Raw genomic sequence first — 16,988 nt, forward strand, 5'->3', positions numbered from 1 at the left:
GATGCCACTTTAAACCATGATGGGAATAAACTACTCACAGTAGCTTATTTTGAAAATAAGCTGCTGATATCCCCCATATGATCAGACAAAGCTACTGTGTGTAATCTGAGTCATTCACCCTGCCCTCCTGTCCTGCGGCAATCCTCCAACCCTAGCAGTGGCGCTGTTTCGCCCATTGACAACATCACAACAGCTTGTTTTAACCTTCTACAATATCCCAATGAGAGGGAAGAGGTTTATTCAGCACATTCAGCATCACCCAGACAAGGGGTGGTGGCTCTAAAATGCTGGAAGTATGCAGGATTGGGATCAAACTTCATACACTTCTTGTCCTGGTCGGGAGGCATGTGATACACCATCAAAATCCTGCATGATTATACACAAAAGAGCAAAAACTCCAAGTGCACCCAAAAGGAGGTGCTGCAAATAAACCCCTGGAAGTTTGCAGGATCAGGACCAAACTTCATACACAGCCTTCTCTAGCAGGGAAGCCCATTGAAAACCCTGCACACTGACAATGCTACGTGAGCAAAAGCACTTTCTCATTAAAAAAGGGGGTGGCAGCTATAACTCCATGGAAGTTTGCAGCAGCGGGACAAAACTTGTTATGCTGCACCCTTTGGCAGGGTAGCACACAAGGCAAAATTGCAACCCTATGCAGCTGCCGCCACTCGACCAAGATGGTGTTCGATTCTTGGGGAGGTTACAGAGAGCACTCCCAGGTGAAGGGTTAGGGTGCGGTGCAGTTGAAAGCACCATCACTTGCTAGGCAGATAATGAAAATAGAGATCTGCTGGCTGGAGGAGAGCATCAGCAATGGTTTTGACCACTCTTGCCTGGCAACTCTGTAGACGACCAAATTAACCCAGTGCGACCTCCACACAACATGATAACCTATGATGGGTTAAATAACCCACTCTGCAGACCGTGGGTTATCAGAGTGGGTTATTTTGGCCAAATAAGCCATCATGGGTTAAAAAAAAAAAACTCCCAACAGATGACACAGTAACACATGATGGGTTGAAAAACCATCATGGCTTGTTTAACCCGTTGTGGGTTATCATGATGTCCGAACCCAGTCTTTTAAGTTTGAATCCACCCAATATATTTTTCATCCTGGAAGCCACTCATCTTTATTTATTTATTTATAATTTTATTTACGTCCCAAGGAGCTCAAAGTGGTATACATAGGAACCTTACCCCCACTCTACATTTTATCGTTATTACAACCCTGTGAGATACATTTGGTTATTATTTTTATTATTATTATTATTTATTTATTTATATAGCACCATCAATGTACATAGTGCTGTACAGAGTAAAACAGTAAATAGCAAGACCCTGCCGCATAGGCTTACATTCTAATAAAATCATAATAAAACAATAAGGAGGGGAAGAGAATGCAAACAGGCACAGGGTAGGGTAAACAGGCACTGGGTAGGGTAAAACTAACAGTATAAAAGATAGTGACTTGGTTAAAAGATGGTGAGGATATCAGCCCTGTCTCTTCCGTCCTAGCCCAACACTAGTTCAACTGCCACATTACACTGCGCTCCTTAAAGGCAGCTGTTCCAGCATAGGAGGTGCCAGCATGAGCACAGACAACCCGTGGCTTCCTGGCTTCCTTCTGCACAATGCACATCCCTACTAATTCTGAGACGCAGAAAGGGAGTGGGGGAATGGCAGAGTAAGCGCAAATCTCCGGTCTCTTTACCTCTGCTCAGGCAAGAGCAAAGAAAGGAGCAGATGAGTGGATTTGGAGGAGGGCAAAAATACCACTAAGTTCCTTTAGGCAAACTTTTAGGTTTCTTGTTACCAGAGACTTAAGTGATAAAATTACTATTTCAGTATTATTATTTTGACCAATATTTCAATGTCATTTTGCTTGTCTCTCTTCTCCCCCCCCTTCTTTCTCTAAGCCCCCTCTTTGTTCTGTGGGTTTTCTTTTGTAACTCCTCCAGACTACAGCTTTGTTCCCCCTTCCTCCACTCCTTTCTGGTCAGGTACTGCTTTACTGCTTTTATATTTCTTCTCAATTTGCTTCTGTTTTTCAAATATAATATTTCCATTAGGGAAGGGACGGATCCCACCCCCCCACCCCCTTGGAGCACATAATTTGACCAAATAAGAATTATGTTTTAGAATTGTGTTCTCCTAGCCATGGGGGAGCCCTTATTTCTGAGCAGCTCATGCATGGCTGGGAGAATGTCTTCTAGTCAACAAATTAATGAAACAAACAAATGAATGGAAGACCAATCACATAGCTAATTCAAATGAACTCTCTCTTCCTTTCTCTCTCTCTCTCTCTCTCTCTCTCTCTCTCTCTCTTTCTCTCTCTCATACACACACACACACACCCAAATAAGGTCATCTAAATGTTCATCCAGTTATGTAGGAGCTGTTCATGAATAAGTGGTTCCGATTCATCTTGGAAAATGGCTAAAAAGCATCAAAGCTGATTTTGGATTACAATGCATTCAGAATTTGGGTGAACGATGCAACGCTGAGGCCAGGCTAAACCTAATATATGGTCATGATTATATTATGTCTGTTGAAGATCTAAAATTATCATATTCTACCCTTTAAAGCAGAAATAATTTTAGATAAAATAAAATACTTGGAAGTGGCCTTAGACTCTGAAAAACCATGCTTTTGTGACTCCAGTATTCGTCCCATCCCTAAATAAAACCATATTGCATTCTGTGATAAAGTACTTTCATTCTAGAAAAAAAAGCTTTCTTTAGCGTTTTGCATGTACATTGTCTACAAGTTAATATTTTCCATCTGTTTCTTTCTATGCACTTGTATTGTTTACCTTATTCTCTCTTGAACTTCTCTTGTTGTGTAAAAAAGCATTTACAGTTTTTAAGACGTCTCAAGGGACCATGTTTTTTCTTTTCTTTTATGTGTTCTCTTCTTAATATTAGATGTATAGCTAAAGCCTTAGGGTGAGAGTGTTTGTGTGCATATAATCTATAGCCCTCCAGATGTTGTTGGACTACAACTCCCTTAATCCTGACCATTGGCCATGCTGGCTGGGGCTGATGGCAGTTGGAGTCCAGAAACATCTGGAGGTCCACAGGTTCTCACACACACCCCATACACACCGCCTGATTGTCCTTGCATAAAATAGAGTTCCACCACATGAGAATTCCCATATTCTGACCCAGCATACTTGACTAGAAATGCGTAGGACATCCTCCCCTAACCTGGTGCTTCTAGATGGATTGGACTGCAGCCCCATTCAGTCCCAGCTACCATAGATGGCTGATTTGTTATTAAAAAGACTGAGTTGGTGGGGTGGAGCCAGGGATGTATTCAAGTAGCTTTTACCAACATGCGGCCCTTGAGGTGTTTTCGGCCTACAGCTCCCAATGGCTCATGCCAGCCTGGCCAGTGATATTGAGAGTTGAGGTCCAAAAATATCTACAATGACCCAATCAGGTATTTTAGCCTGATTTACTGTTCTCATTGCTATGATTATTCCGTTATTTCTGTTTTGTGTAACCCCTTCCCCCCTTCATATGTTTTAATGTGATTTTAGACTGTAAGCCTCTAGGCAGGGTATTGCTGTTTTATTTGTATATTCTGTACAGCACCAAGTACATGGTTGGTGCTATATAAATAAATAAATAATAAGTTGGGGAAAATTGAAGTAAAGCCTTAAAGTTGTTTGGGTGGGCCAAGCAATGTAGTGTCAATAGAAGGAGGAGGGAAGGGGGAAGACAAAATTCCTAGATACTGAACCTGAGGCAAAAATACCAAATAGCAGGTAAAATACCAGAGAACTGGCATCCCTGTTAGTTTCTCTGCTTGTGACTTCCTTGGGGCATCTGCCTGGCAAACTGTTTTTGATGCAGTGCTGGACTAGTTGGGTCTTTGATCAGATCCTGGTAAACAAGACTTATGGTCAAAAGATGTTTTCAGTGCCGGGGTTCTGTGTAATGGAGTAATAAAGAAGAAAGTGCATTTTGAGAATGTAGAGAGTAATCACCAATTAGCCACCATCAGGTCTCCTGTGTTGCATATTACAGGCGGAAGCTCCAAGTCAAATTCTCCTCCCTTACCCATAAACATGATATATACTCATTATCGCTCAATAAAATTGATTGGCAGTTGTTTCAGAGCAGACCAAAGGAAGTAGTTTTTCACCCAGTGCATTGTTAACTTTCTGACAGAACAATCTGTACGTTCGGCTTCCGAAATGTTAGGTTATGTTGGGAGGCAGGGGAGTTGCAGGCGTATCTGCCCGCCCCCCTTGCTGGATGTTTTTTCTTTAAATTCTCCCCTGTTGGTTCCACTGGGGAGGAATTAGTCACGCCAGGTCCGGGGTGATGTGTATGTATGTGGGCTATCCTGGGGCTTTGAATCTTGGCTCCTACCCTTGTTTTGCCCCCAGAACACCACTGATGATGTATATACAGCTGCAGAAGTTTCTGCAGGTACAAGTGAATGAGGGTGGATGCCCCCCATTCCACTGAACAGAGTTCTCTGCTGATGGAGGGGGATCTCTGTCCCACCCTTACGCCTTTTGGAAAGCCACCTGTGGGGACTAGGGTTGCTCTGATTGATGTTTTTAAGAGGGGGATTCAACATATTTAAGGAAGATGTTCACAACCATGATAGCCTCCATGTACAGGGCCAATATATTTCTGATGTTGGGCACAAATAACAGGGCAGGGCTGTCATCTTCATGCCCTCTTTGTAGACTTCCCAGAAATATTCTGGGAAGGCCACAGGATGCTGGATAGAACTCCTGGCTCAGCATGGATGGGGCCCTCTGTCACCATGGCTTGCTTGATATGAGCAATGCCTTATTTAAGGTTCTCCTTGCTTTGCCTCTGAATTCTAATAGCTCCCATCCTTTCTCTTGCTGCTTTCCTTCTGTCATAGCTAATGTACATCTCATAAAGTGACATAGGGGAAAGGATATGGCATTTGACAACTTTGCTAGAAGTGTTTGTTTAGTGCACACCTAGGGCCAGTTGTGGACAATATTTACATATTGGGTTGAAAGCTAATATGAAATGGCAGATTCTCTCTTTCTCACCACCCCCACTTTTCCCCCACCCCCAAATACGCCTTATAAGCATATTTATAATACTGGCTTCTGCTTAAAGGTATTATGTATTAGATACGATAGTGACAAAATGGGGTATAATTCATTTTCAGGCTATGATTTGATCTTAGGCATTTCAATTTTGGTCACTGAAGTGTGTATAGTTATTATTTTTTTCAAAGCACAGTATCTGTTACTGTTATGCGAAGGCTGCCACAGTGTGTAAAATATTGCATTTTGGTACCATATGAGTCCACAATAAAATATGACACGAAAGCGTGTGCAGCAATTTTGGAACGCAAATAGTGATCTTTATCATAGCTGTCTATATATTTTTCTCATTTAGATACCATTTTATATATACCTTCTACTTTTACATTGGGAAAAGCCAGTTTTGCTCTCTGGGGTGGGTGGGGGGTAGAATTTGAATGTCTGTGACTCTGACATTGAAATATTTTTATGATGATGATAAGAATTTGGGTTCAATAAAAGTAATCATCCTCCCCACCCCCGGAAAATTGAATTCTTAATGATCTTGCCTTTGCAGTCAAGGATCCTTTTGCGGTGATCTGAGAAAAATCTTTTCTTCTTCACTGTTCTAGGTGGAACTATCTGTACCTTGTCTTCAATTTTAGCACGAAGGGGGTGGCTACTCCTATATATCTTTCCTTACACCTTAGGATCAGTGGACATAACTTTAGTCCATCTCCTACCATTTACTTGAGTTTGCGCGGCTGGGAAAATAAACATGGATAGTTTTAGTAGCGGCATGCCGGTTATAGAATGCCTCCCTCTTACCTCTCTCTTCTGGTTTCTTCCTACCAGCATTTTAAGGAGTTTTTTTTTTTATTTGTGTGTTTGTTTAATTTCTGAAGATCCTTTTTAAACTGCAATCCTATACCCACTTACCTGGAAGCAAATGCTATTGAACTCCACAGGACTTACTTCAGATTAGACGTGGATAGGATTGTACTGTGAACTTTCAATTAGTCTAAGGAATTTTAACTAGAGACGGATTGGATTTTGTTATGTATGTGTTTACTTTAAAAAAATCCTGCTGTTTCTAAAATATTATTCTAATAATTATTATTATTCTATTCTAAAATATTAATTTTAATGCTTTTTAAATAGTTCTTCTGTTTTATTTTTCCTGTGTTTTATTGTTTTTATGTCTTCTATGTCACCTTTAGTATTTAGACAGAAAACTCAAAAATAAAAATAACAGGAAATGGCTATATAAGACAATAATGGCTACTTCCTGAATGCTAGTTTACTTACACCAACAACTAGCTCAGTTTGTAAGTGCCAAGACTATTTATAGGATAGTCTCCAAATCCATAATAAGTTCAGCCATGGAAATTGGTCATAAGTTTGCAGTGTTTGTGGCATTGTCAATTTTCCCTGATTCCTTTTGCACTTATTTAGTGCAACTCTTGAAACCTGGTTTTTTGGCTTACTGAAACCCCATTCACACGCACACCATATGGGATCTTCTGTATATATAAAACGCTTAGGTATGTTTCCGTAAAGGCTTCAGCTGATACAGGTTGCTAAGCCCCTCGCCCAACTCCTCCAGCCTTTCCAAGGTAATCCTACCCCCCTTTCTGCCTCTTCGCTCCCCCCCCCCCACGAAGGGGAAGCACCACGGTCCGGAGCATGAGCGAAGCACGGCTGGGGCCCTTGGTGGCCGGGTGGGAGGTCGCTCCCCTGCTGTGAGCCCAGGCCCCGGCCTAATCTCATGCGAGCTGGGCAGGCGGCCCAAGGCTGACAGGAACCCCGGGAGAGGGTCTGGATCATGAGCGAGGCACGGCCGGGGCCCTTGGTGGCCAGGTGGGAGGCTGCTCGCCTGCTGCGAGCCCAGGCCCCAGCCTAATCTCATGTGAGCTTGGCAGCCAGCCCAAGGCTGACAGGAACCCCGACCTCCCTGCCCCCCAGGTCTGCCAGATGGCGCTGTATCGGTGGCCTCCAAGCAGCCCCTGCCCCTGCGATGATATTTAATTAATAAACTTTAAGATATGCTACAATGGCGTATGTTACACCGGGTACAGCTAGTAGAAAGGAATTACTTCTCTGTGATACTATCCCACATAGTTGCTGTGTGTGTGTGTGTGTGTGTGTGTGAGAGAGAGAGAGAGAGAGAGAGAGAGAGAGAGAGAGAGAGAGAGAGAATATGCTACAACCATGTAGGCAGGTATGTTGACCTGGTAGCACCTGAAAAAAAAAGTTTGCTTGCTCAACCCATCTAAATTCTGACCTTCATCCAAGGAATGATGACAGGTAGGGAGTTATTTTGCTCCATCTTCACAGCACCCCTCTTAGGCTGAGAGATAGTAGTATGGTCAAAGCCATTCCAGTAAACCTTGGACTCCTAATCCAAGTCAAATAGTTTTTTCACTATTGTTTTGGGACTGTTTTCCTTTTTTTTACCACAATGGAGGGACATGGTGATTTTACAATAGAATTTGTCAATACTGAACGATATCACAATAATATGAAAATTCAGGGTCACATAACAAAATGGACTGTTTAACACAACGTGTAGTTAACATGTGTTGGCCACCAGCTTAGTTGGTATTAAAGGAAGACTAGACAAATTAATGGGGCAAATGTATGTCAAGAGGTATTAGCCAAGACAGCTTTAGACTTTACATGTTGTACCTTTAAATACCAGTTGCTGAAGACAAGCAGTGAGGAGGATTGATGTTTTCATGCTTTTGAGATTTCCTGGAGAGATCTGGCTGGCTACTGTTGGTAACGGCTGCTATCCAGTGGAGGCGAATTGGCGTATGAAAAGGGAAAGACTGAGGGAAGGGAGCAAGTAATATTGTCTCCTTCTCCAAGCTCTGCTAAAAGCATTAAGAGATCAGGACTGCTAGTTCTATACAGCCCCCTGAATTTACCATTATTAATACTATTACTAAGCAAATTATGGGAAGATTGTTCTAAACAAGCTCTAGTTAGGGCTAAAACAGTCATTACTTTAAATCTGTATCTAGCAGCTATATATTTTGTTCATTTTTATTCCTCTAGTGGTTGCAGAGACTTAACTTAATCCAGTCTTAAATGCCTCCCCTAACTCCCACACTAGAATCCTGATCCACATTGGAGACCCTGTACTTTATGGTTAAAAAAAAAAAAAAAAAAAAGGCGGCCGGGGGGGGAGGGGAGAAAATAAAAATAATAAAAAAGATGTAAATACTAATCACAGATTTAAATAATGTTGTTTTGGTCCTAAACATATTTCAGGCTGTAGTCTTGAACTACTTAGCTCTCATTGTCTCCAAGTTGCAGGAGTTACCTTTTGGGCATGATCCAATCCAGTGAAGCACATTTAAACGTCAAATTGTTCTCAGTTGGAGAATTAAGCACATGCATAAAATCTCTCTGGTTGGTTTTGATGGGAGAGATTTATGTATGTACTGAAAATGTTCCTATTGAAATCAGTGGAACTTACAAGCCCTTTAATTTGGTTGGACCATGCGCTTTGTTTCTTGCATATACATATTTACCCAGAAGTAAGATTTACTAGGCATACTCTCAGGGAAGAGTGCAAGAATATCAGAACAAAGCCCAAGATATAAACTGCTTCAAACAATACGATGAGCCACAACTGGTTGAACCATGGGTTGTTGTTGAATTATGGGCTGTTGTGTTATGTGAATCCAGCCATGCTAACGAACCATGGTTTGTTAACCACAAACAATTCATAGTTCACAACCCAGCATTGATGGGTTGTTTGAGGTTAACAAACTATGTATTGTTAGCACAACAATTTATTTATTTATTTATTTGTTACATTTATATACCGTCCCATAGCAAAAGCTCTCTGGGCGGTTTACAAAAGTTAAAACCGTAAACATTTAAAGTATACAAAATTTAAAAACATAAAAACAACAATATAAAAACAACCGTTTATATTTATTTATGGTTCAGTGACAACCCACACTCTATCTGGGTATTCTCTTTAGTGAGTCCCTCTCGTGGAAAGGGCATAGGGAGGCAGCGAAATTGAAAGCACAAAAAACTATAGGGGCTCTAATGAAGTTTTATTATAATAAAGGGGGACAGTTGATCGAACCTGCCCTAAAAATCTTTAACACCAAAGTAATACCACAGCTGCTTTATGGGTCTGAAATCTGGGGGTCTGACAACACCACGACCGAAGCCTTGGAGATTGTGCAGAACAACTTCCTTCAAAAACTTTTCTCTCTTCCATCTGGTATCCCTGCAGCTTTTTTGCGCACAGAAGCTGGTAGTCCTTCAGTTAGGGCAAGAATTGAGAGTGCGCAGCTAAAATATTTTAAACGAATCGCCATCTTGCAAAATGAGCGTCTTCCTACTAAGTGTTTTCTAGAAATGGATAACAATTGTCATTGGACGGCAACATTCCAAAAGCTCCTGTATAGTTATCATCTCCCTGAATTGAAGTTTGCTTTAAGCATGGATAAGAAGCAACTAAGGGATTGGTGTTTTTGGGTAGATTCCAGGAGGGACCTACAACTTATTAAAAATTCTAAATTCTCTCGGTGGTTCCCTCTTCTAAAAACAGAACACTATAGAGTATGTTATCTGTCCAAATTGAGGCCACTGCCCCTGAGAAATGCTTTCATTATTATTATTATTATTATTATTTATTTATATAGCACCATCAATGTACATGGTGCTGTACAGATTGAGGTTTCAAGTGATGCCAACTGCAGTGCTGGATGGACGCTACCACAAGGTACCATTTGAATCGAGATTATGTATCTGTGGTCAACAACAAGTAGAAGACATAACACACTATATGTTAAGTTGCCCTCTGTATAGGGACCCAAGAGAGAGACTCCTGAAACTGCTGCTGACACATGGAGGCATGAATGCCCAAGCAGAAACAGTTCTCTTCCTCCTTAGCGATACCAACAGTTATGTCACTCACAAAGTGGCCCTGTTTGCACTGGCAGCGAAAAAGATTAGGAAGAGAGAACTAGATAAAATTGCTATAAACTGCCACGGAGACTCAGAGTGCTGAGCGAAATGAGAGCTTTAGTCACAGTAATTTTAAGGTTGTCTGTATGGTTCTCTTGGTTATTTTAAACTGTTGTGTACTTTTATAGTTGTATGCTTTTCTATGGATGTATTTGTCATGGCCTTCGGCTAGCACAATAAACTGATGATTGATTGATTGACAACCCACACTCAAACCATACTCTGGCTTGTCATGTTGTGTGAAACCAGACCAAATTTACAGTGAAAACATTTTCTGTGGTCTTTCATATTTATTTATTGATTTATTTAAAACATTTGTTTCCCGCCCTATATCATTAAGATCTTGTTCTTCTTGTTCTAATTGTTCTTCAAACAATTGTAGATTAGTTTCATAGGTCTTCTTATGTACCTATACTGGTTTACTCTTTTAAAGCTTTTAACTTATGACCTGTAAAATATGTTTCGTTATAGAAGTGTACCATTACCTCTTTTTTGGGAATCCTTTGGGATTTTCCAGTAAGCCTCAGGCATGAACATTTTTCCATTAGAGTGTTGGGGACAGATGCCATTTCCCCCCTTCTGCAGGCATTGCTTTGTGCCACATCAAATGCTACTTTGGAGTGTCCACTGACATCCAGGCACAGTGTTTTTGGAGGCCCAGGGCTCCAGTGAAAGAGGGCTGCAAAATGTCCAGGGTGTGTGTTCTTATGTGTACTTAGGATAAATCCATCCCCCCTCTATTTCAGAGTTTTTTTTGTTTTTGTTTTTTTAAAGGCTAACAAGAAAATGTTACACCGGTTGAATTTCTTTTGCACTTTTTCATACGTCCAGCTTGCATTTCTGCATTAAAAAAACCCTTTGTTTTCACTTGTACTATAAGCATATGCAAAAAGAAATTGCTGATGTTACTCGACTGATATATGCAGTTAGGAAACTTCTAATAAAGTTGCCTTCCTATGTTCCCCTCCAGTGCTGAGTCCCAAGGTCCTTGGTATAGCCATTGCTCGCTACGACTTCTGTGCAAGAGACATGCGTGAATTGTCCCTACTCAAAGGAGATGTGGTTAAAATTTACACGAAGATTAGCGCCAATGGCTGGTGGAGAGGTGAAGTAAATGGAAGGGTAGGTTTCTTTTTTAGACTGCATAATGTGTGTGTGTGTGTGTGTGTGTGTGTGTGTGTGTGTTTATTTCTTCCTGTGATTCTTTCCATGAATCTTTTATTTGTTTGATTTATATGAAATATATTTATCCAGTCTTTCTGAGGGTTGGGCTGCAATCAAAGACACACTTAGCAGGGACTCAATCCCATTGAAATCAGTGGTGCTTCTTTATGAGTAGAAATGCATAGAATTGTGCTGTCAGGGTGTTTGACCAAACCACAAAGTTCAATAATTCTAGAGCAATAAAATGAACATTACAGATTAACAAGCATAAGAATAGAATGAAGCAGCCTTATGCCTTTCAAAACATGTAAGTTTTAAAACTTCTGCCCAAGGCCAGGAGCATTTCTGCCCATCCTCAGGGAAGACATTCTTAAGCTGAGCTAAGAAGATCCTTGTAGCTGATCTTCTCTTCTCCTGAAGTGAGGGCGGTTGAAGCAGGGTCTAACCTGCAGAAGTTGGTTGCAGCTGGTCTGGTACAGGAAGGGGCCTACTCAAAGGCAGGTCTCAACAAATCTGCTCACCATGGTGAGCATGGCCCAGCTTCTGGCGAGCGTGTCAAGCACAAATCCTTCCTCCCAACTGTAAAGTTGCAGAGATGGGCAAGAATTGCCCTGGCTGTGTTTCAATAATCCCACCCCTTTTTCTAGCAAGAGAGAGAGGGAGAGAAAGAGAGAGAGGTGGTATGTGTGTGTGTGTGTGTGTGTGCATGTGTATGAGACTCTTGTAGGTGTTGTTTGGGTGGGTCTTGCTGAGCTGTGCCTGAACCTTACATGCTCCCTGCTTCTCTTTCCCTTAGGAGAGAGAATCAGGGAGGGGCAGGATTCTTCAACCATTGTTCAGCGGAGGTGCTGAAACTGGATGCTCTTTTCTTTCTTTTCCCACAGAAAAGATGGCGGTAGGGATTCCTTTGCTGTTGGATAGAGACACTTGCCTCTGGCCAGCCAGCAGGGTAGAGGAACCTGGCAACTGCCATTTTTGGCCAGTCCAAAATAGTAGTCCCTTACTTAAAGACATGCAGGCCCTAGGCTATGAAAGGTATAAATGAAAGCATCAGCTCCACGATTTCAGCCCAGAAACAAACTAGGAACCAGTGCAGCTTTTATAAAAGCAGCTGAAGTGTTTGGCTTATCTTTAAGGACAAGCCCCATAAAGCACATTAGAGTAGTGCTGGTGCTCTCTAGATCATTGAGACATTGCCAGGGCAATCTGCAGCTTTGTAGTTGGGCGGAAGGAGTTTTGCTTGATATTCTCGCCCCCTCAGCCTGTCCAAGAGCAAAGTAGGGTACAATAGCACCCCAGACACTGTTCCTGATTAAACAGGAATATACTAACCCCATCTTTCACTTAGGTTCTTTTCATTGTCTTGATTAGCCTTCAGAATCTATATTGAGTTGCTTTTTGTGGCCAGTGTACTAGCCTGACCTGCAAATACTTGAATGTCAGCAAGCTTCCCCTGATGATAACTGTTACCTCCTTTGATGAGCAGGTGGGAATGGTTGTGCTATTTGCACATTGAACCACGCAATCACTAATCCTATTACTTAAATCTTGTATTTCCAATTGCCACTTAAAAAAATGAAAGCATATTTTCTATACCAGGAGACCAGAATAAGTAGGAAATTGTCATTCAGCGTAGTTTTGAAAAATGGTGGTTACACTTCACCCGTGTATGGGAAAACACAGTTCGAACTGTTAATAATTAGACATTCTTTGCTATTAATTCTGCCTAGGCTTTCTTTTTCTTTTTTTGTCCATCTGCAGCATGCTTGGGGAGAAGCAATCAGAGGATGAGTTTTAGATCCACACTGCCAAAAAGTGTGTTGGCATGTACAATTGCCAGTTGCCCTCATTTTATAAGAACACTGCTGTAAATCATATCCTGAGTCAGGGAGAGCCCATTTCAGGACACAGGAATGTGCTGGCTTTGTAAAGTGCATGAAAGCAAAGCAAAGACAGTGGTCAGAATATTTAGAAAAACAGACATTATTTATTTATTTATTTATTTATTTAGAATATTTATATACTGCTCCCCATTGAAAAATTTTGGAGCGGTGTACAAGGTAAAATGAAAATAAAAACAGAATAAAACCGTTAAAACAAAATTTAAAAAGAAGCAAAAATCAGAACTCCGAGGCTGCATGTTAAAGAAAGGCTTCTTGGAATAAAGATGTTTTCAGGAGGCGCCGAAAGGAGTACAAGGTCGGAGCCTGCCTGACAATTTCCTTGCCTGCACTACTGCAAAATGCAGGCATGGACAAACATGATTATATGGGTGGAGGGGAAATCCTGCCAAATCGAAAACAAGAATGAGAAGGACTTGAGATAGAACCCTTTCCCCTAACTCTGAGTTTTCTATGTACATGGACATTTTTTTTTGTATTCAATCACATTAGATCATGTGAGTCCCCACCTGCAGTCTGAAGTGGTACAAGCAGGTTTACCAGCTAATTTGCTGACAACTAGGTCTCAGTTTCAGCTACTAATACCTCATTTGTCCTATCTCCCTGCCTCAGTTGAATGTTCTGAGTTGCTAAATCAAGAGTTGTTAGTCAGCTGTATTTGTGACCAAGTCCATATTTTTCACAAGCATTATTGAATCATTAAGTTGTCTCTCTTTGTTTGGAGAAAGGCTGAATGTTCTAGCACAAAAGTTAGACCATTGCACACTGGCTCTTTTTCACTGTTCTGAATCAATCCCAATTTGAATTGATGGAGTGGTGGGTGGGATCCCACAGAGAATTATGGTGAGCCAAAGGAAAACCAGTCTAATGTCACGTTGTGCCCCTTTTTCTTCTTTCATTCAGGTGGGTTGGTTTCCATCTACCTACGTAGAAGAGGATGAATGATCTACAGATCTAGTTGGTACTTTTGATCATAAACTTCAGGGACTCTGAAATTCAGACGTCTGCAAAGCATTATTCGTCTTGTTAAGTATTTGAAATGCAGCGCTTCAATCTGTTGAAACCCTCCAGTCTTAACGCTGGGATTACTGAAGAAGTTTGTGTTGACAGATTAATATCTCACTCGGAGCTGTGCAAAGAAGCAACCTGTCCGTCTGCCACCACTGGGGACCAGTACAAAACTCTAACCTCACCTTCCTGAAAAATCACTTCAAAACAGACTTTTACAACAAAAAACACACACGCTTCATTTCATTCCATCCACAATGAATGCTAAGTATGGGTAGCAATTTATTAAACTTCTCTTCCTTCCTTTGTTTCTTTCTTTCTGTGAGCTATCATCTCTGATGGCTTTAGGAGATGAAGGCTTACTTTATTGTTGCTTATCACTGCTGGCGGGGGGTGGGGGTGGGGTGATGTCTGAGCATTCCAGTAGTCATGTGGTCAATATTATTTGTCTTGAAATATCCAGCAGCACTAATTAACCTTGCCACTCACCAAGGCTGTAATTTTTACACACACTTTCTGGGGGACTAAACGTAATTCAACACAGTTCTGCATGCCATGGGGGATGGGGAGGTGGAAAGGGGAACAATACAAAGGAGTTTTGTGTTCAATTCCAAGGTTATTTTAACAGGTTTGTCTTAAATCTTATTAAAATATTTCATGAAACAACAAACTTTAAAAGGCGGCTTTTGGCTTGGCATACAGTTGTATTTCAAAAATGGAATTATATAGAATTTAAATTACAGGCCCTAACAAAGAATATTCCTTACAGTAGTTTTTACCACACACCCATATATTGTTCCAAATTGTATGTATTTAGGAGACATTGGCTGTGTTTAGGAGACACCTTAAACCACGGCTTTAACCACAGTGATTAAAGCAAAAAGGCTTATTAGCCATGGTTAAAAGCCATGGTTTAAGGTATCTTCTGAACACGGCCGTTATATGGTCTGGCTGCCTCCTCAGGACATTGAGGTTTGTCTTAGTGTAAGAGGAACCACTTGTTTTCATTATACATTAAAAAAATTGCAGTTGGCAATCTTTATTCTACTCCACAAGCTTGTGTGGTGTATGCAGGCAATCCCAGTTGGGTAGAGACACATGTGTGAATGCACACAAACTGTTTTGATCCTTACCCACCATTCCTAATGCAAACTTGCTTCTAATTGAATGCTCGCTCATTCAGCTGTCTTAGGATTCTAATTGAATATTTGCAAAGGCATCCAGCTCCCTCAGCAAACAACCCGCCTTAGTCCAGGAGTTTGCCAAGAAGTAAAGATGAATGGGGTGGATGGGTTTTTGCAGATGTCCATTTAGAAATGCTCTGCGGAGTTTCATCTTTTATAGTTTAAATTATTAACATCAGCAGTTATATATACCTGTAGTTTAGAGAAGTTCAAAGTGATGTAAATTCTGAATTCATTGAATACATTATTTTGATGGAATCAGTTACAGCATTTCTAAATGATTCCAGAAATGTATTTAATAAAATGGCCTGTCCTTAAATGTTAGTCTAGGAATGCTTCCTTGGTGCTTTTCTTTTTCCGTAATAACTAGTTTTGTCTGGTGGACCTGATCCTTAAGTCGGCAAAATTGCCTTACCAGGAGTTATTGCCTGTTTTTAATAGGGTAGGGTTTTATCTCTAGGTCTATGAAATGTATTGTGCTGTGTTATCAGTGTTTGTATGTCTTGTAGGGGGGAAATTGGCTTAAAATAAAGATTAAGAAAGGTATCCTTTCCACAAAACATTTTGATGAATAGTTTAGAGATATCCTAAAGTTTCTGTTGGATGATTTTTGCAACTCGGGGGCGCTAATGGAACTTGGAGAAGTGAGGCCATATCTAAACACCTCCCTCCTGTTGGTATTCAGGCACCCTGACCCAGCATTTCCTTGCACACAGGGAGTTCACACTTACACAAGAGGCAGCTTTTAATATGTGCAATTAGGGTTGCCAGTTTGCAAACTGGACATCCTGTAAGTCTTTAGGACTGTGTAGCAGTGCTTGACCCTTGGGCCCAGAACCCACCCTTCTCCTTCTGCCTGTCAGAACAAGTACTTCTTTTTGCACCATAGCAGGCAGCAGGAGAAAAGGAAGCTGCGCCTTCTTTTAACTCCTTCAGAAATGTTAAGAGGCAGACGAGGCCTCTGGATTGCGACTTGGCAATCCAACATGAATCTCTTTGCATAGGTGGAGCCTCTCTTTCTAGGGAAGTGAAAGGCTGCCTGGGTGGGTTTCTAGTCAGACTGAAGCTTCATATGTGCAGAGAGCTCTGGGTCAGGACTGTGTTGTCTTCGTTTAATGGGCTGTGTTGAATAAGTCAAATGCTGTTGTATTTCAAATACCAAAGATTTAGTGTGCCATAGCCATTGCTTCTTTTATTTTTTTTCCTGCAGTGCATTTCCTTTGTATACCCTTGCTCTCTTGCAGTGAGCTGAGGCAGTACTTTAATTTGTAATATTATGTAAATATGTGAATATATTAATAAACTGGTTAATTTCTTGTTTAATGAGTCAGAGTTTATGGCTGGTGACTGCAACGGCTTGAATTGCTATTTATTTATTTATTTATTTGGTAGAGTCGTCATTTCTAACATGTCCTATATACATTTCTAATCTCAAATATAAATCCAATGCCAGTGTATATTTTGTATTGTGAGGCTGGCTGTGTACCACATATGCCATACATTTAAACAGGTAATGAAGGATGCTAACAGTGCCATTCTGCTTTTGATCCAGTGGCAGTTCCCACTAACGGGGCAGGGAGGAGGATGGGATGTGAACTGATTCTCCTTCCCCGCTGCAGCCCCCTGTGCCCCCTCCCATGCGATTCCAGGGGATCCTGCAGTCCTCTGGAGCAGATTTAGGGAGGTGGAGGTGCAGGAGCTTTA

At 41.2% G+C, this 16,988-nt stretch overlaps 1 protein-coding gene across 2 annotated transcripts in view; it reads left to right on the forward strand.

Annotated features, from left to right (window-relative positions):
• VAV3 (vav guanine nucleotide exchange factor 3) overlaps positions 1-16,607 on the forward strand; it is a 194,753-nt gene extending 178,146 nt beyond the window's left edge. For both annotated transcript variants that reach the window (XM_063135512.1, XM_063135520.1), the window contains 2 exons: positions 10,998-11,149; positions 13,996-16,607. In XM_063135512.1, the coding sequence (XP_062991582.1) occupies positions 10,998-11,149; positions 13,996-14,037 (194 nt within the window). In that variant the 3' untranslated portion in view covers positions 14,038-16,607. The remainder of the gene's footprint in view (positions 1-10,997; positions 11,150-13,995) is intronic.
• Positions 16,608-16,988: the final 381 nt, after the last annotated feature.

Source organism: Elgaria multicarinata, chromosome 1 (genome assembly GCF_023053635.1).
Source record: "Elgaria multicarinata webbii isolate HBS135686 ecotype San Diego chromosome 1, rElgMul1.1.pri, whole genome shotgun sequence".
Lineage (NCBI taxonomy): Eukaryota > Metazoa > Chordata > Lepidosauria > Squamata > Anguidae > Elgaria > Elgaria multicarinata.